Source organism: Silurus meridionalis, chromosome 20 (assembly GCF_014805685.1).
Source record: "Silurus meridionalis isolate SWU-2019-XX chromosome 20, ASM1480568v1, whole genome shotgun sequence".
NCBI classification, from domain to species: domain Eukaryota; kingdom Metazoa; phylum Chordata; class Actinopteri; order Siluriformes; family Siluridae; genus Silurus; species Silurus meridionalis.
The window spans coordinates 18,280,706-18,301,222 of NC_060903.1; the positions used below are offsets into that span (position 1 = coordinate 18,280,706).

The following is a 20,517-nucleotide window of genomic DNA, read 5'->3' on the forward strand; positions in this document are numbered from 1 at the left end:
AATTAATTTATAATGTAATTGTTTCTTTATTAATCTCCAAACAACCTTTAAAATTGACCTGTTTCTTATTAATCTAATGCAGTTGTACACGTGTTGCAGTGGTTATTCGACGACCTGTTGAAAATAAACAATATTCTGAAAACAAAGAGCGTCTGGTAATTATATTTTTTAAATATAAAGCATTTATTGATTTACTGTTTGCGCACCGCTTCATTCTGCTGCGCAATAAAGAGCCGTCAGTCAGTCAGTGACATATAAAAGCTTTATGAGCAAAAAGACACAAAAAAACAGTGGCTTGTGAACAATGATTGAAGAGCCTCTCAGGTGTTGTGGAGGACTTGTAGGTTTGTCTCCTTTGCTCTTATTGGCGATTAAGTGCTGTTTATGTTTGCCCACGTGCGCTTTTTGCACCCACGGAAACCGGACAATGCACTGTTTAGAAAGGTCACTCAGGCAGGTTGACCCCTGCGACCCTGTTTTTCTTAAAGTCCTCTCTTATAAAGCAGGTAGCATTTAAGAACTTGCGCACTTCATTACCGAGGGGGGCGCGCGGCTCCGGATAGAGCACGAGCGCCGCCGCACAATGCGGCACAATGCGACACAATGAAATACAATACAGCACAAAACGTGGGCGCACGAAAGGAGAGAGACACAGAGAGACAGAGATGTCGTGGAGGAGATGAACATAAGGGCCATCAATCCGAGAAAAGAGACGCGCAGGGACGCACGGAACTGTCGCCTTTTCAAGCTCCACTGATGAGAAACTTGAAGCTCGAAACTTGGACTGGAGCGTTTTAATTCGTAGAAAAAAGCGAATTCTGATTATATTCACCCCAAATAACTTATTTATATCTATTGTTAGATAAGCAAAGGCGCGCGCTTTGGGTGCACGAGCACTTTTTCGGATTAGGGTGTCTATAGAAGCCCAGAGAATCGTCAGGGATAAAGTTGTGAAAATGGTCCACTGATTGGGAAGAGGGTAATGAACATTTAAGTTTCAGGAACATTTAACTTTTGAAACATATGTCCAAATATGAAACCCAGGCATCTATGAATCAGGCATCTTCCCTGAGTCAAGTAAAAGATAAGATAAAGCGGTTTTCCTGTAATGGATCTTCATCAGGCATCTTCCTGATGAATAACATGCTAGAAATCTTTATTTGGCTTTCAACATCTTGACACTATCTTCCCATATGTTCATTTAGATCTATAATCAGATAATTCCACAACTGTCTGTGGAAAAAACATATGATTGATCAGATGAAGTGTGTGTGGCTTGAGTTTGTGTAAAGTGTGTGTACTTTACATGTGTGCATTCAGGTGTGTATTCCCTAAGGAACACTAAGGAATTTTGTGTTGTGAGTAACTGTTTGGGTCGAGTCTCATCTTGTGCATCACCCAGTATTATTATCCAGTTTTATTTATGCCCTGATGGTCAGTAGTCAATCAACACAAGTGGATAAAGGAGCAGGTGGGCATTCAACCATTTAGTTTAGGGATGTAAGTAAAAGCTTTTCTTTATCTACAGCACTTCACAGATATTCTGTAACAGTTTCTCATGAATAGTGATGACACAATGCCCCAGAGGTCTGCTTTCACCCAGCCCATGTTCAGGATTTAGCCTGACATCACTCATGTTGTTCCTTGAAGTTGAGTGTCTTTATATAATAAAAGGAAAAGTTAAAATGTTGCCATTTCTAACATTTTAGACTTTTAATTTTGTCAGAATAAAGGTCTGAATTTACCCATGATAATACACATGAGATATCCATTGTTATTTAATTGTTAAAGGTTAAAAACCAATCAACCAACCAACCAACCAATCCATCCATCAATCAATCAATCCATCAAATTATCTATCTATTATTAAAAACCATAAACCATAATTACGCTGTCCAATCTTTAGTGCGTCTTAACCATTAATTCCTGTGTTTGTGTGTGCGTTTAAAGTTGTTGGACACACAGAAATGATCACTTTGATATTATTGCACTGACACCTGTAAGTGATTTGTGCACCAGCAGTCTGGAGTTAACGTTTTACCAACACCAACCCTCCTCACCAGGGTGCAGCTCTGGCACTTTCCGCTCCTGCATGGCACTCTCAGAGCGCGAGGCTTTTAGATATGCTCGGATTTTAGCATCGACTAAGCTCACTTCATTTCACTTCATTTCACTCGAGAGGTCATTAAGCGACAAGGATGAATAAATAAGGCAGTGTTTGGAGGACAGGGCGCGTATGGTTTGATTGTAGAGGGGGGCTGGTAGCAGCAGCGTGGCTCTCAGTGGTGGCCAAACAGGGCAAACAAATTACGCTGGTACCTGAGATGCTGCTGGTTGGAGTCTATCAACAAACCCTATTCAAACAAAGATGTAGGGAGGAGGGGGTGATTTTTGTTCGAGAACAGGAGGCTGTGCTAAAAGTCTAATGGTTGTCGTGGCAAGCTGCAGCTCCAGACTCGGCTCGGTCCGTGGGAATCTCGCCACTTGCGCGTTTCCGAGAGTCAAAGAGCTGAATAAACACCGCAGCCCTGCCCTGCAGCAGCCTGTATGCTAAAGAGCGCATCTGAAACGGGCCCCGGATAAAAAGGTAGTGATAAATGTGCTTCACGTTTTGGGATCGGCTCGTTATGCAAAAAAAAAAAAAAAAAAAGCGTGCAGATTTTTTGTGGCGTCGAAGCGCCGAGCAGCCAGGGGTCTGTGCCAAACAACCAATAGCTCAGCAGCTCCAAACCTGCAACGTGTGAGATAAATGAGGCTTCGCGCATTGGGACTCGGGTGAATGTTGCCCACTTGCACTTTTTGTTTTGTTTGCAAAGGCATTCGATGTTTTTTTTTGTTTGCTCCATCAGGTGTCCGGTTTAACAGAGAAGCTTTATTCATCCCTGAAACAACACAATTAGTGCTTTTAATTATAATAATAAAAAAACATTAATTTCTTCCTACAGGATGACATATGCTACAAGTGGATTGTTACAAACATTAAAAAGCATTAACAATCATAAGAGTTAAAATATTCATCATATTTTAATGAATATTATAAATTAAAGAACAGACTTTGACCTTCTATAGTTTTAATACATGTCAGTTTTAATGAACATGCTGTATATCGTAAAAGATCTGAGAAAAAAACAAGTAGAAGAAGATAAGATGCTTTCACCCATGAATTTGTATAACACGAGCTAAATATTTTATTAAACAACACATTCAAGCGCATTTTTGATCATTTTTCTTTTTCTTTTATAGGCGCAATAAAACATTATTGATTTCAGCAACAAGTATTTTTTTTCTCTTTATTTCTCTGTATGATAAGCAAATGTGGGCTTTAAACACGTTATTCTTTGGAAAAGAAATGATGGTGTTCCATTTCCTTCATTTGTAAATCTTTACTTCATACATTTTAATGCTGAAATAAAAAATTCCGATCATGAAACAACATGTGGTTGATTTTTATTCACTTATTTTTAGTTGTTAAGACTACTTACACCATAAACAGGGGCGTTGTCGAATACAGAATTATGAAGTAGACACTAGATAGAAAGATAGAATATAGAAAATATTATCAAATAGAAAATAAATGCGCACAAGTTTTAGGATTGTTTTATCTGTGTATTAAAATAAATAAACGATCCCAGATAAAAGGAACTGGTGATGACTCTGTATTTACTCCTCTTCAGGCCAGTTTTCTATCTTAAATCTGCATTGCATTCATTCAGAGGAAAAATTCCGTGCGTTCGCGTTCACGCAGGACAGGTGGAACAGGAGCGCGCGCTGGTGAAGGAGCGCAGACGGCGCCACCGTGACCGCCACCTCCACACAATCAATTACGCGGAGTGTCAGACCCTGAGCAGCGGCGGTGACCGCTGCAGACCGGGGGTCGGCCTGGGAAATGCAACACTTGGATCTCCGGATTTGTTAGTTTTTTTTTTTTTTTCAACAGACGCTACAATGGAGAATATTATAAATGACACGTCATGGCGCACGAACCACGTGGTGCAACGCGTTACAGACTACAGTCGGTGGTCGCTGGAAGCCTCCAAGAGCAGATGTAAAAAAAAAATGCATGCACTTTCAATATATGAAAAGAAAATGTGTTCCCAAAAGGATTAATTATTGTTTAGCACTGGATAATCCGTGTAATCTGCAGTGTGAAACATGTCGGGGATTAGATGAACAGATTAAAAGAAAGGAGGAGGACATGCCGGGGTGTAATGACGTTAATTGAGTGATTGAACACATTTTCTTTATTTCTTTACAGATTATTTGGAGTTGAGGTCAAAGCAGGAACGATCAATTCAGTTATGTATCAGATTGAGATTTGGGGTAAAACACTGAAGTGCTAAAAAAAAAAAAACTTCTTTAACACATTGACCAAGAAATAATGCTCTAATCTAAACCTGTAAAAGGCTTCGACTTGTTTTAATCAATAAAAATATGCAGGAGCACTTTAGATTTCTAAACTTGCTTTTGTTCGTAATGACAGAAAACAATTCTTCCTAAAAATACTTTTACTGGTTTACTTTTTGTTCACAATAATGAGAGTTGATTAAGCAATCAGTCATATCACGAAGCTCTTGGACTATAAGTTTTTCACACTGCATCATCAGCAGAACTTAAGCAGTTAATCTATTTAATCAGAATTTTTTTAGAATTTTGAGGCAATAAATCATCCCTTAAATCATCCTAATTTAGGAATCCACTGTTATGTTAAAGTGCACGAGCTTTTCAGGCTGATCCTTTATCCTGAACACCGCAGTGTTTTCCTGCTCTTCAGCTCAGAGCTGCCAATCAGCTGATTAATTGAAAACTCATGTGCAAGTCAGGTGACTTTAGGACCCGAATTGTTGGAAATTTGTGATTTAAAGTGATTAGGCATCAAATGAATGCGGAACACTGACAATGTTTTGAGGACAGGGGGTGTATTATTAAGCGAGTTCTTAGGCGTGTTAAAACTGTGATAATAACCTGGATTAATTGCATTATTTAATAGCTGTGATTGTTTTAAAGATTTCAGTCTGGCGACCCTGGGGGTCTTTCCTGTGAGCTGGGGGTCTTTCCTGTGAGCTCCTCAACCGAGTAAATGCAAGTTACTTGAACTTCAGAATCAGAATTCTAATTATAAAAACAAAAACTTGTTGAAAAGATACATTTCTCTAAAACTGATCCTAATTATAATAAATATAAAAACAAGTAAATAAAATGTGTGCGTGAATTGAATTGACCCGGAAATGTTTAGACCATCAGCACCAAATATCTAATAAACATCTAACCAAGTGGAGCAACAACTCCTGTATCCCAAATTACATTCCCAAATCTGGCAACCTCAGACACGGGGTAGGGGAGTGGGAATGGAGAGTGGGGATCCTGGGAATCCCACCACATGCGGCACAGCGCGCGCACAGAGTCTCTCCGCTCTGCAGACTGCTGGACAAATTAGAGGCGCGCTGGAGGGATGCAGAGCATCAACACTTGTTTTTCAGCTGAGACATTGTGTCCTGATTTTCCGGTCTCTGTGTCTCTGTAGTCCAGCACCAATGCGTGAATTCCAGCCTCTGCACGTAGCGCGCATTAAAGCAGTCAGCATGGATAATACCGATTTATAAACGTGTACACGGAGTCAATGGGAACGTGCGCTTCCAGGAACGTGTCATTAGTGCAGAAAGACACGGCAGAAGATTCGTCCCATCGCGTCCTAGTTGTTCTTAACCTTCCCACATACATGTATTATTGCATAATCGTATATAACCAAGTGCACAAAGTTTATCAGATGTTGCTAAAAGTGAAGAAGAACCTTTTGTACCTGCATCTTGGACCTGATAATGCACATTATAAACATTTGTAGAAATGCATGCAAAAAAAAATAATCTTACTAAAACCATACTAGTGACAATCAATAATCCCGTTCAGTCCCAGAATATCAGAATAATACAACCAGAATCCGAGCTACTCTGCAAATAGAAAACATTTGGTTTGAAGATGCTGTGCACATTAATAGGTTTATCCTCTTTAAGACTTAAGAGGATTATTATTGATTCCCATCAGAACCTAGACACATTGATTTCTGTGTTAATCTGGAAAAGCTGTGTTTGCCCTCAGGCTGTTTTCTGAGAGTTTGAACATTCAACAGAATCCCACGCAGGACCACTAATGATTCATGAGAGTCTTGAGAGTGAAGAAGCTGAAGGTTATTATCATTAATGTTATGTTTAAAGATGCACCTGGAGTCTATCGAGATTTACACATTGGCTTTGGAGTAGTCTTGTGAAATACAATGGAATAGAAACAGCTAATTATACGGTTAATCTATTTAATAGTACCTCTTTAAATTGTTTCAGTGTTTGAGTAAATGATATTAAACAGCCTGTAGATCTTCTCCCAGGTATTAAATTGATGATTCTTTTACATTTAGTCCACAGTCATTCAGAATCCTTTACATAAAAATTTTAATAATGGCTCATTCATTGTTAAGAAAGAAATGGAGGCAAAACAAACCGTAAGCTTACCTTCAGTTTCTTCTTCTTCTCCTGGTGCACTGTTTATTGGTCTTTGGCACACGGCAGAATTAAGTTCAAAGTCCCAATCATCTCCTTACCCAATATACAGTATAAGAAAAAAAAAATCAAAACCCAGTTTAAACAAATGAACACAAATGACGTTTTTCATATAAAACCTTGTTTTTTTCTCTGACAATAAAACAACATTGCATTTCCTTCTTAAACAACATTTTAAGCTAGAACCCTTTTAGGAAACTGAAAACCCTCAACTATACAAAGAACCCTTTGAAGAACCCACATTTTTAACATCTAAATTCGCACAAAGCTATGGATCATGCAGCATTAAAAAGCTTCATGAAGTCCAGTTGAAGAGCTGATGAAATTTCTTTCCTATAAAAGTGATCTGGGAGGCACGATTTTATGAACTTAACCTCATAGAAAACCAGTGGTTCTCTGTAAGAACCCTGAAGTTCTCATAAGCCCTTCAGTGTGTTTCCCTTTCAATAAAGTTACAAATAATACTCATTTATAAACTTATAACCATTACAAATTTATGAAACCCACTTAAAAAAAACTATTAAAATAACATTGTTCGTATGAAAGTAATATTCCTGGTATTTGTATTAGTAATTAATTTTGATAAAATTCCCACAGTCCAATTAACTTTTAGGGAACACAGGACTCTCTACAGAGAACCCGAGTTTAGTGACGCTCCCTCTGGTGGCTAAAGTTAGAATAGCAGCTGTGTCCTACCCAGGCTCTGAGAAAAGGTATCTTCATTACATTAATGAGTGTTTGATGAGGAAAAAGCTGGCCTTGAAAATGGTTACCTAGCAACTAAAGGTTAAGATGAAGCTAAAGATAAAGCAGCTAGGGCACAAGCAGGTTCGAGCAGGAAGTTTTGAAAGAGCACATCATTTTAGGACGTTAACGTCAACATTGAACGTTAGGACATACATTTGTAGTCAAGGAAATGACATTATAGTTTATCTTTATTAAACTTTATTAGCTATGGGACTGAGGAGTTGTAGAAGAGGAGTTAGGGATAAGGAGATAAGGGCTGACGAGACAGAGGATGATGAGTTAGGGGTGAGGAGAAAAAAATAGGTATGAGGAAAGGAATTGGGGATGAGGAGCTAGGATTGAGGAAATATGGGTGTGGATCCCTCACTATGAAGATGCTGTCTGATGCCAGGATTTTTGGCCCATTTAGGTGCCTGAAGTATGAAAATGGTGAATGAGGGGATAGGGATAAGGAGTAAGGAGTTGAGGGAAAAGGGGTTGAGCAAACGTTGAAAAAAACAAAACATCGTAAGATCTGAAAACCAACGACTGAAAACCAACGACTAAGCTCAGAGGGACCAGGCAAAATTTTCATAAACACACACACACACACACACACACACACACACACACACACACACACTTCCACAGTAAGAGGAATAAAAGTTTGCAGAATTTATTGTGTTCGTCGTCTGTCTGCACACATCATGTCTATACATACAGTACAACATGTTCACAAAATGAAGGGAGCATGAGCGATCACTGAACTGAACCCAAACCGTACAAAAAGAAAATCAACAAATAAACAAGTACATTAAAAAGGTAAATAAATAAGTAAATAAATAAATACAAGAATTAAAGTACAAATAGGATATACGGTGTTTCTATGGTAACAGGTCTGCATGCGTGTCCTCGTAAAGTTTCTGTACAAACACTACGGGTTAAAATAAGGGTCGTGTGCACAGATTCAGGAGGCTACTCGACTTCATCCAAACAGAAACGAAGTTAGGAAGCACTTTTCGAGACATACACGCAAAAATCTCTCACACACACACACACACTCTCACACACACACACACACACAATAAACACGGAACATGACCACTGGGAGACCCTGATTTTGCTGCGCCCACTGCGTACATGTTTCGTCCTGAGATAAGTCCGGCCCACCTGGCAGGATTGGACAAACTAAGTCACATGACCGAGAGCCACTCCCCCAATGGGCAACAATACAATGTACATAAAAAACACACAGGAATAAGGACAAACTGAACTTGAACAATGATGAAAAGTTTGTGTTTTATAGTTTTTTCATCTCATTTAAACACTTGATAAATTGTCTTTTTTTAGGGGGCGGGGCTACATCAAGCACCGCTATTGGCTTATATCCATAAAAGATCTGAATTCTACATAAAAAAGGAAGTAAGTCTGTATAATATGCACTAAACGATATGTTTCTAAATTTCTCACAGGGTTTAAAACAGAGAACATATTTTCTTGAGATTGAGAGAAAAAGAGAAAAAGAGAGAAATAAATAAAGAAATAAATAAAGGGGCTGAGTCACTAAGAAGCATTTACAATAGCAAGTGACAGCAGAGGAAACAGAAATGGCTACAGAAAAAGTGAAGGCATCTTCTTTCGTTAGCAATAATTCGACGTTTACACGCAGTAGGCCTCTGCTTCATCAGTGTAACTCTGATTGATAATGAAATATTGCTTTTTATCATCATGTACCCTGTCCTGCTTCTGCGTTTCTCCCCACCGTTACAATTAAGGAAAAAACTTTAAATCAAGGAAAAGTTGGAAATATAGAAATTTAAAGTCACGTGATGGAAAGAAATGGGAATGAGGTCGAAGCAGAAGGTCGAAGCAGAAGTTTCTGTTTGTTCGGTTAGTGTTCCAGAAACGATCTGATGAACGATTTCAGTCACTGCTGATGTGGTGGAACAGATGTGCAGCTAATCGAGCTAGCATGTTTAGTGTTAATGTCTCACTCAAACCACATCCTTCAAACTATCTGTTTAAATAAGCCAATTAGCATAAAACTTAATATTAAATAACCTTGAGCTGTTGCTATAATGTTTGCTGATATACAGAATCTGTGAAAAGTGTGGAAACGCAGTGTTTTATGTTTTTTGAGACGCATGAGTGTTCCTTCTGTTTCTATGCAACAAACGCAGCAACAAGCAAAACCACACAAGGAAGTTCATTCTGCAGACAGAAGAAACCAATTGGCATTTTTATGTCTAACAAAACTTCTGTAAAGTTCAGAAGAGATGAGGAAAAGAAATCCTGAACTAACATGGCTCTCATTCCGTACTTCAACACCATGCAGGTCCGTCTGGACTGCGGCTCAATGGAACCGACTTCATCCTATTGAACCGCTTTGGGATGAACTGGATCACAAGAAAGAAATCTCCAACTAGTGAAGAGAAACTTTAGTGAGTTTTACAACAGACAGTTTCTCTGCTGAATGTTTGGAGAACGAAGTGCTGACAGTGTGGAAAGATGTTCTTCATGCTAAGGGAGGATTTTTTAATAAAAAATAAAGCGGAACATCTGGATGTTTACGGATTTGTTTGGTCAAAAGAAATCTTTATACTGTTATATTACAGAGTCTGTTGCATAGAAACAAAAAAAAAAACGTTCATATGTCTCTCTAAAACCACACATTTTTTTCCACACTTTAATACATTATGTATAAGTGGGGAAAGTTCCACATATTCAGAGTCAGTTTATGCACCTGTTTGTCAATCCTGGAATTAAAATCCGGACAACATCTTTGGCCAGATTATTCCATAAACACCCTCCCATATGTACAAAAAAACCCTTCCAGTCGATTAAGTCATTACTCGACCTTTGCACTCTGATCGTATTTCTCACGTGATCAATCTGTGTGACGGAGGAGCAGGTTCGTCTTTTCCGAGGGGGGATGGTGGAGTGTTTTTGACGTGTAAAATGAAGATTGCCCAAAGATCCAAGAGATTAGATTAGATTAGAAATGGTCCAGACTTCAGCAGGAGATGAGTGTGACGTCGGAGAGATGAAGAGATATATTACAATGTTTAGGAAAAGTTCAGAGACGAAACAGAAAAGAAAAAGATTAAAAAGAAATATAAAAGAAATAAAAAGAAAAGAAAAAAACACCCAGAGACCTGCTGTGGTGTCCCTGGTAGCAGTAGAGGAACAGTAGATCACAGATTATATACAAACACTCCGCCTATCCGTTCAGCGCCCAGGACAGTGTGTGTGTGTGTGTGTGTGTGTGTGTGTGTGTGTGTGTGTGTGTTTACAAGTAAAGTGTGTATACATCTGCTGAGTGAAAATAGTTGATTCAGTACAATATTATACGATTAAGTGTGAGTCGATATTGTTCGCGTCGGAGCGAATTTTCTGGCGTATAATCATTCAAATAAAATATATGAAAATATTTATAACATTTATAAAAATTCGCCTTTTGAAAGATTAAAAAGCTCTATATGATTTTTAGGTGCTAAACCTACATCTATCTAAGTGTTTGATTCAGTTCTTTTTGCGTATCTAGTGCACTACGCTACACTACCTACATATTAAACCCTATGTAGTGAGCAGGAGCAGTTAATAGAAGGCGATTTGGGATTGAATTTGTTAATAGAGAAAGATTCTGGAAATCGTTTTTTGATGAATAAAATACAAGGAGACGATAAGAGCAGATGTTAACGCAGATTCTGGGTCGCCTTGTAAATCAAAAAACAGTTTTATGTGTGTGTGTGTGTGTGTTGGCGCTCCTCTCTCTGAATCGGACCAGGCCAGCGTGTTTGTGCTTTCAGTATTAATGTGCGCGAGTGCAGTAGGGAGTGTGTGTATGTGTGTGGGTGTGTGTGTGTGTGTGCGTGTGGGTGGGGGGTGGCGTGGTGAGGTGGGGTTTAGAGTCTGGTCTGGGCCTCAGGGATGTAGATCTCGATGCTGTCTGCGCTCTCGGTGGCTGAGTTCTGGCGCACGGATGCAGCTCTTTTGGCTGCCATTAAGCGCTTGCGAGCCTCCTGCCGCTGTTTCTCTGAACTCTCGAGAGAGCGATCCCGCGCCAGCGGAGGATGGCACTTCACCGGTTTCTTTGGCACAGGGGGAGGCAATCTCCTCTCCTGAGGGGGACATGAGAGATGGGGAGAGAGAGATGGAGGGAGAAAAAAAGAGGAAGGTTTCCATCCAAATGTTTCATAAATTGGCAAGAAGAAAATGTGTCACTTCATACGCTTTCAGACACTAAGGGGCAAAAGTGCTAGTGTCTTAGTGTGTGTGTGTGTGTGTATTTATATACACACACAGTGTATACATGTGTACTAGGGAGCAGTGTGTTTGTGTCTGTGTGAGGTATCGTGTGTGTGTGTGTACAAGCACATTTGGGGTCTGTAGAATCAGTCTGTAGAATGTATTTTTGCCACAGAAACAGACGGATGGAAACAGAGACGGCGACAAAGACGAAACGTGTAAACACACACACTACATTAATGAATAGCGCATGTGCATGTGTGTGTGTGTGTGTGTGTGTGTGTGTGTAAAAATGAGGATGAAGCCGCACAGGAGGGGGGGAAGGGGGACAGGGGATTACACAGTGGTTTCGAGTGCCTGATGGAATGACTTCTGAACATGGTTCACTGTCGGACAGACAAAAAAAACAAAGGGAAAATAAGAGTGAATGAGAGAAAAAGCAAAGCGAGGACATTTTTCGCAGCTGTGATGATCAACGACACAAAGTTCACTAACGCTGACATGAAAACACACAGCAAACGTAACACACGATTCGTCTAGAAACACATATAAAGCTGCGCAAGACTAATCGCTAAAGCGCACAATGCGTGTTCACATCACTGCATGACTTTTTCCACTGCACACGACCCAAACCCAAAACTACATCTTTCATATCCTACACTGCATCACTGTGAAGAGGATCCGAACAACCAAAGTATTTTTGTTCATTTGTGATTTAAAGATACGTGGACATGTGCAACCGATCCGTGATTAACAGCGCTGTTAACTCCGCCCCCAAGAACTATCCACTTCTCTTAGTGATCATCTTTAATAAGTACCAAAAACCACAATGATTTGTTAGTTTAATGTTTCAGATTTCTGTTGCCAAAATTGTTGGTACTTTGTGCAGTGGAAAAAAGTCTTTCTGAGGCTAAAGCATGCACATGAGTAATCATACATTATTATTATTAGTGGTACTATTATTCATATTACTGTATCACAAAATACCATGGTGTGGGTGTGTGTGTGTGTGTGTGTGTGTGTGTGAGTTCCTGAAATCTAACCCTCATTCATACACTCCGAATTGATTTGTCCCCACTGTACCTTTCTCTCAGGGGGGTCGAGGGGTCTCCAGTTGTTAGCCTTTAGCTGGTGAAGTTCGTCAAACTTCAGGCTGATGTTCTCAATAGAGAGCTGCAGCATATCCCAGAAGCCGGCCAGATCCTGAGCCACGGGTCGCGGGTGAGCGTTCAGGTTCTGCAGGTGACAATGCGATATTACAGATCACAGTAACGGGTAATCACACACTTCAGTGTGTTCCTCAATGTTCCTGCTTTATTTTATATTCTGAGTATTTACCAGATTTGACCACTAGAGGTCACTGGTGTTTAACTATTTAACTAGACTAATCATCTTTTATCAAATTTTACCTTTTTAAAGTACATTTTAACCACATTAACACTACAAATAGGCATTTACTCCACTTATAACACCGTTATAACACATCATTACTGCATGTCTGAGAATCATTCAGTGCGTCTGTCTCCACATGCAGTCTTTACAGGATGCTGAAGAATTGTAATAATAATTAATAATGATAAAAATACACAGAATAAACTAAATGAAATTGTGATATCATGAAAAGTAAAAAAAAATTTATTTTGCAACTTTATTGCGTTACAAAGACACATCAGCGTTGTAAACTCACCTGGTTCTCCTCACACAGCTCTCTGAACTGCTGGAACTTCTGAGACATGAGAAGCTGGGCACTGCCTACTGCACTGCGGATCTTCCCCAGAACTACACACACACACACACACACACACACACACACACACACACACACACACAGTATTAAAGCCTAACATGTGATTAATGTACTGATGGATTTTCTCACCATTTAGTTTTTTACTATTACAGTATTACATTATTTATTTTTTTTAAATTAGACTGATAGGAAACAGTTGATTAAATATGGAAATGTGAAAAAAATCAGGACTTTAAACTTTGGAAATTGTAATAAAAATAGCTTTACACAGTTTTCGCTTGTTTTTTTATATTGAATAGTTATGTTTGTCTATGAGAAAATGCTTTTATATATATATATAAAAAAAAATTATATACAGTATATGGAATGTAGATTACTTTTATTTATTCTTTTTAAATGGTCTTCATCATGCAGATGAGTGTTTATTTCAGAGTGTTTGAGGTTGTTATTTGTGTGTCTCTGTGCTGCTCAGTTTGTTGGTTTAGTTGTTGGTTTGTTTGTTTGTGTTTTTGTGCCTTTGGCTTCAACTAATATAAGATGTGCTAAATCGGGCCCTGCTCCTGTAGGGCTGATCTCAGCACACTTCACTGCTCTCAGCCTCAACACACTTCATTAAACACGCTCACTAATTATTACACAGCTCTCAGTGAGGCGGAGTGACACTGGTGCATTGTGGGATTGCAGGAGGGCACTGGGTATATTTACATTTTTTATGTTCTCAAATTAGCACACATAAAGTGTATGTAAGTGTGTGTAATTGTGTGTAATTGTGTGCGAAAGTGTGTGAGGTGGCTCACTGTCGTCAGGAAGCTCGTTGTGCCGCTCCTCCTGCTCCATTTGCCTGCACCAGCCTTCCATGCGCTCGGCTTCGGCTTGCAGCAGTTTGAGGAACCAGCGTCCGTCGCGCTGGCACACCGAGCGGCTTCGTGCACTCTGGAGCTGGTCCTCCATAACGCCGCTGTCCACCCAGGGCTCCGGAGGAGGCAGCACGGACGGGTCAAAGCCCACGGAGGCGTAGTCATCTGAGGTGCAGGCGTGGTAATGGTTCCCCGAGCCCTGGATGCTCACCGTGGAGGCCGTGGCATCCCGAGAAAAGGTAACGTCATTGTCTGGAGACTCAGTGGGAGAGAAATCGGGCATGTCCAAGTCCGCCTGAACCGCCGCCGTCACGCTGTTGGAGCGCATGATCCGGCGATGACTGCCAGGAAACACCAAGAAAGGAACTTAAACACCATCACAAACATCTCAGCAAATAAACCCTATTTACTATTTAAGCCACATACACACTGTATATATATATATATATATATATATATATATATATATATATATATATATATATATATATAGTGCACTATGTAGTGAAGAGGATATAAATAGGGGACAGCCATGGTGATGAAAGCTGTGATATTCTCAGTTTGTCTTGCCTGTGGGTAAACTACTAAGATTTGTAGTATAGCAGACAGGAGGCATGGTGTAAGGTCAAACAAGCATGTGTGTGTGTGTGTGTGTGTGTGTGTGCGCAAAGTATGACATTTCAGACAAAAGAACACAGTAATACTGCAGCTGAGTCATGATTGTGATTCATCATAAGTTCCTACAAGTAACAGGGTCACACACACACACACACACACACACACACACACACACACACACACCTTCTCTCGTCCTCAACTTGAATCCCTACTGACTGAAACTTCGATTGGTCCTCAGCCTCCTGATCTTCAGGGCCGTCCACCTACACACACACACACACACACACACACACACACACACACACACACACACACAATTAAAATGTGTCATCTATTATATTATTAATCATCTAGTGTAATCATTTATTTATTTAATTATAATTATCCTATTTAATTTTTCTAAACCGTTTGAGCTGGAATTCAGTCTGTGGTTTTCTGCTCCCCAGTGGACACTGGCGGTACTGCATGTGTGCAATTATTTATTTATTTACTTATTTATTTATATTTTTTACCATATAAAAAGCATAATATATTTTTGGTTAGTTTAGCCAAAATACATAAATATTTTCTTTCTTTCCCTAGCTCACCTGTATGCCGATGGAGAGACACCGGCCTTTGCGGAGAGCTTCCCTGTGGGCATCCCTGTGTGTATCCCTGTGTGTATCCCCGTGTGTATCCCTGTGTGTATCCCTGTGTGTATCCCCGTGTGTATCCCTGTGTGTATCCCTGTGTGTATCCCTGTGTGTGTCCCTGTGTGTGTCCCTGTGTGTGTCCCTGTGTGCGTCCCTGTGTGCGTCCCTGTGTGCATCTCTGTGTGTATCTATGTGTGTATCCCTGTGTCTATCCCTATGTGTATCCCTGTGTGCGTCCCTGAGGGGGTCCCGGTGTGTGTCCTCCAGTGCGGGAATCTGTACAGGGACATGGACAGGGACAGGGAGAGGCAAAGTCAGGGGCAGGGGCATAGGTGAGGTGGGGCCGGCGTTGCTGCTTGAGCTGACGTGTTGGCTTGCAGGGCCGTGCACCTGCGCGTTCGCCGCCTCAATGGCGGCCGTCAGAGCCTTCATGCTGTCGATGCTCTCTGTGGAGTTACTGAGAGCCGAATGCAGCGCCGTGTCACCATGGCGATGACCCGGCCCGTCCATGTAGGCGTCCTGCGCCGACTCTGTACTGCTCTGAGCCGTGATGCTGATGAAGGGCTTGGTGGAGGAGCGTGGAGGAACCGGAGGAGGCGTCTTCTTATAGGTGGTGATACATGAGGACACTGCAGCACACACACACACACACACACACACACACACACAGCTTAGCCAATCAGATTCTGGCATTCTGAATATTCACCAGCCAGGTGTTATTCATTCATGAGATAAACTTAAATCAAATAAATAGTGTCTGATGGTCTGTTTGGTGTCTCACCCAGCCATTAGTGTTGCACAAGCCAGGTGACTCTTTGTGCCGGTCTCGAACCCGGATAAATGTGGAGGTTTGTGTTATTAAGGACATCCAGCGTAAAACATGTGCCAAATCAAATATGTGGATCACAAACCAGAATTTCATACCGGATCGGTCGAGGCCCGAGTTACCAGCGACCGACACAGGTATTGTTAGCCGACAGGGTACCAGTGTAAATTGGGCTACTGTTGTCTGAAGGAGGAGAAGGAGAGGAGGAAGACGTCTACAGAGACAGCAGGGAAAGGAGAAGTGGAGGAGAGTGGAGGAGAAGTGGAGGAGAAGGAGAGGAGGAAGACGTCTCCAGAGACAGCAGGGAAAGGAGAAGTGGAGGAGAGTGGAGGTTCGGGTTGGTACTTTAAATGTTGGTACTATGACTGGTAAAGGGAGAGAGGGAGCTGATATGATGGAGAGGAGAAAGGTAGATATGCTGTGTGTTCAGGAGACCAAATAGAAAGAGAGTAAAACCAGGAACATTGGAGGTGTTTAAACTGTTCTATCATGGTGTGGATGGAAAGAGAAATGGTGTAGGGGTGATTCTGAAGGAAGAGTACAGTAAGAGTGTAGTGGAGATAGGGTGATGAACATGAAGCTGGAAGTTGAAGGGGTGATGATAAATGTCATCTGTGCTTATGCTCCACAAGTGGGTTGTGAGATGGAGGAGAATGAGGGTGCACACAGGTGGACTATGTTCTATGTAGGAGATGCAACCTGAAGGAGATTGGAGACTGTAAGGTGTTGGCAGGGGACAGTGTAGCTAGACAGCATCAGATTGTGGTCTGTAGGACGGCGTTGGAGGTGAAGTAGAAGAGGAGATTAATGAGGACTGGAAGAAGAATAAGATGGTGGAAACTGAAGGTGGAAGCATGGAGATGTTTAGGAGAGATGGCAGTGGAGTTTTAAACAAGGTTGTTTAACAGGATTTTGGAAGGTAAGAGGATGCCGGAGGTATGGAATAGGAGTGTGCTGGAAGAACACCACAGATGCATTATTTGCTTTGAGAATGTTGATGGAGAAGTATAAAGAAGGTCAGAAGGAGTTGCATTGTGTGTTTGTGGATGTAGAGAAAGCGTACGACAGGGTGGAGAGAGGAGTTGTGGTATTGTATGAGGAAGTCTGGTGTGTCAGAGAAGTATGTGAGGGTGGTGCAGGACATGTATGAGGACAGTGTGACAGCAGTGAAGTGTGCAGTAGGAACAACAGACTGGTTTAAGGTGAAGGTTGGACTACATCAAGGATCGGCTCCGAGCCCTTTCCTGTTTGCAGTGGTGATGGACCGGTTGAAGGACGAGGTCAGAAAGGGAGTCTCCGTGAACTATGATGTTTGTGGATGATATTGTGATTTGTGGTGAGAGTAGGGAACAGGTGGAGAAGATCCTGGATAGGTGGAGGTACATGCTGGAGAGAAGGGGCATGAAAGTCAGTAGGAGTAAGACAGAGTACATGTGTGTGAATGAGAGGGAGGGCAGTGGAGGGGTGCGGTTGCAGGGAGAAGAGGTGAAGATTTTGAGATGTTCGTTGGGAGTGACGACGATGGACAGAATTAAAAACGAGTTTATTAGAGGGACGGCTCATGTAGGACGTTTTGGAGACAAGGTGAGGGAGGTGTGATTGAGATGGTTTGGACATGTGCAGAGGAGGGACATGGGGTATATCAGTAGGAGAATGCTGAGAATGGAGCCACCAGGAAGGAGGAAAAGACAAAGGCTAAGGAGGAGGTTTATGGATGTGGTGAGTGAAGACATGCAGGTAGTTGGTTTGAAAGAAGCAGATGTGGAGGAAAGGGGGGTGTGGAGACGGTGTGGTGACCCCTAATCGGAGGAGAAGAAGAAGAAGAGGTCTGTTTGGTGTCTGATGAGATCAATTTACTGTGAATATGTCCTTATTATTATTAAGATTTTATTTGTAGATTAAACATACAGCATTCACAGAGAGTGTTTAAGTTTATAATAATAAAATGGATGTTATTGGTGGATGTGTTTTGCACCTGCGACTACCTACAGGAAATACCTTAATAATAAACAACAAACAAATGAATTAATACATAAGTAACTTACATTTCCTGTTATTAACATTTTATAGATTTGCAGTTTCTCAGGCATTATTCCAGGTTAGTGCAACAAATCCATCCATCCATCCATCCATCCATCCATCCATCCATCCATCCATCCATCCATCCATCCTTTAATCAATCAGTGATATTTATACTTTATAAGTACAGGATTCATTTATTTTAGGAAATTCCAGGATGCATTTGCAAAATCACTCCATGTTTTAATATTTTTAATGGCTGTGAACAAAATTGATAGGAAATGAGAATAAAAGATAAATAAAATATTTATTTTTACTGTAAAAAACAAAAAAAAAAAAAACAGCTTTGTACTGTGGTTATTTTCAAAGCTCCATCAGATTTTATCATCCAAATGTGATGTTTCACAAACTACCAAAGAGGGAGAAAATCCTCAAAACCCCACACTAAACACGACCTAATCCCCAACGCCTGCGCACTACAAGTGTGTGTGTGTGTGTGTGCGAGAGAGAGAGAGAGAGAGGAAGGGAGGGAGGGAAGGAGGGTATGGAAGAAAGCCCTTTACAAATCACCGCATTTTCATTTGCATTTTCGCCTGTAGTTCCACAGAACAGCCACACGAGGGCAAAGAAGAGACGGAAAATACTAAGATGCTTCATTTTTTCATGGTTTCACACATGACATAACAAATGCAACACTTCCTTCTTACTCGGTCACTATATAAAAAAGGCAGTGGGTAGGCCGAAAGACACACACACACACACACACACACACCGGAAGTGTGGCAGAAGAATCCTATCAGTGTAAGGTTCTCTGTGTGTGTGTGTGTCTAAGGTTAAGTCCTTGTGTAAAAAAACACAAATGTTGCATACAGGCTGAAAGGTGCTAAAACACACACACACACACAAACAGAGCAGTGTGTGTGCAGTAGAGATAAGGTGCAGAAGCAAACACACTCCATCAGCTTCAGAGATTCTTCCTGCAATCTCTCGCTTTGCTTCACTCCTCCGAATTTAAAGGAGCCATTAAGTGAAAAAAAGAAAACGTACATGATTTTCTTAAATGCAGTCGATCATCTGAGACATGTTCAGCATTTAGAGTTTGTTGAAGTCGTTGTACACTAAAGCTATGAGTTCTCAGTCCGATCTCAGTAAATCTTTTCCACAAATAAACTCAAAAATCACATCAGTAGATTCCTCTCCATAACCCAGGGTGTGCTTCTGAAGATGGCCAGTAACATTACAGATGAGTCAATGCTGCTCCTATTCCTATTGTCTTTCGATTACGAGGCAAGAGAGAAAAAAGGGGCGATGCTTTGCACAGTAACAACAATTAATGTATTATAGCAAACAATTATTACACCTATAGTGACCTGTACTGTGAATTTGCATAGAAATATTTACACACACACACTGCTAACATGCAGCTAATGATCAGCTTTTGATTAATTATATTTATTAACAGTTATGTTAGTAAATAATAATAGGCAACATTTTAATTAGAAAATAAATGAATACATTTTTTAATTAGCCAGAAAGATATACAATTAATCTGGATTTTCTTATTTTTAAAAATGGCAAACAGTTTCATCTATCTATCTATCTATCTATCTATCTATCTATCTATCTATCTATCTATCTATCTATCTATCTATTAATTATGTACTTATTATTATTATTATTATTACAGACATCTTGAAACCATCAAAACCTGATTACGGTTTTATTTCCCCACAGTGGCGTGTAACCCCCCTGCCGGCCACAAAGGTGTACTGCAGGAACAGACAGCACTAACACACAGGTCACTTCACCCTCCAGAATATAAATAACTCTTATTAAAAGGAAATTAAATAAATTAAAATAAAATTTCATAAAGCACACACATGAATAAGCGAACGGAAACAGTCCTCGCAACAGTTATTTGTGGAGAGTCTGTGGAAACGCCTACACGCCGCTGAGCGTAACGCAGTCGGATATGACTCACTGTTCATCAGGAAGAGACCAATTACAGAGGGAGGGCACGGAGAAAGGGTCTAATATGCAGCATTACATAAATACCAATGGAGAGAAAAAAGACAGAGAGAGAGGGAGGGAGGAAGAAGAGTGATGGAGGCCTGAGTTAGTGATCGATTCAGTGTGTTTGGAATTTCAGCTCATCAACAAAACTTCTATCTATCTATCTATCTATCTATCTATCTATCTATCTATCTATCTATCTATCTATCTATCTATCTATCTATCTATCGGTTTGTTTACTTAATTAATATAATCATTGACAGATGTTTTGCACCCAACATCA

The 20,517-nt window shown here is 40.6% G+C and overlaps 1 protein-coding gene across 2 annotated transcripts in view; it reads right to left on the reverse strand.

Moving 5' to 3' along the window:
* Positions 1-7,934: 7,934 nt before the first annotated feature.
* dlgap1a (discs, large (Drosophila) homolog-associated protein 1a) overlaps positions 7,935-20,517 on the reverse strand; it is a 62,063-nt gene continuing 49,480 nt past the window's right edge. For both annotated transcript variants that reach the window (XM_046876735.1, XM_046876736.1), the window contains exons 6-11: positions 15,332-16,005; positions 14,928-15,007; positions 14,067-14,467; positions 13,210-13,301; positions 12,606-12,758; positions 7,935-11,395 (exon numbers count right to left, since the gene is read on the reverse strand). In XM_046876735.1, coding sequence (XP_046732691.1) covers positions 11,180-11,395; positions 12,606-12,758; positions 13,210-13,301; positions 14,067-14,467; positions 14,928-15,007; positions 15,332-16,005 — 1,616 coding nt within the window. In that variant the 3' untranslated portion in view covers positions 7,935-11,179. The remainder of the gene's footprint in view (positions 11,396-12,605; positions 12,759-13,209; positions 13,302-14,066; positions 14,468-14,927; positions 15,008-15,331; positions 16,006-20,517) is intronic.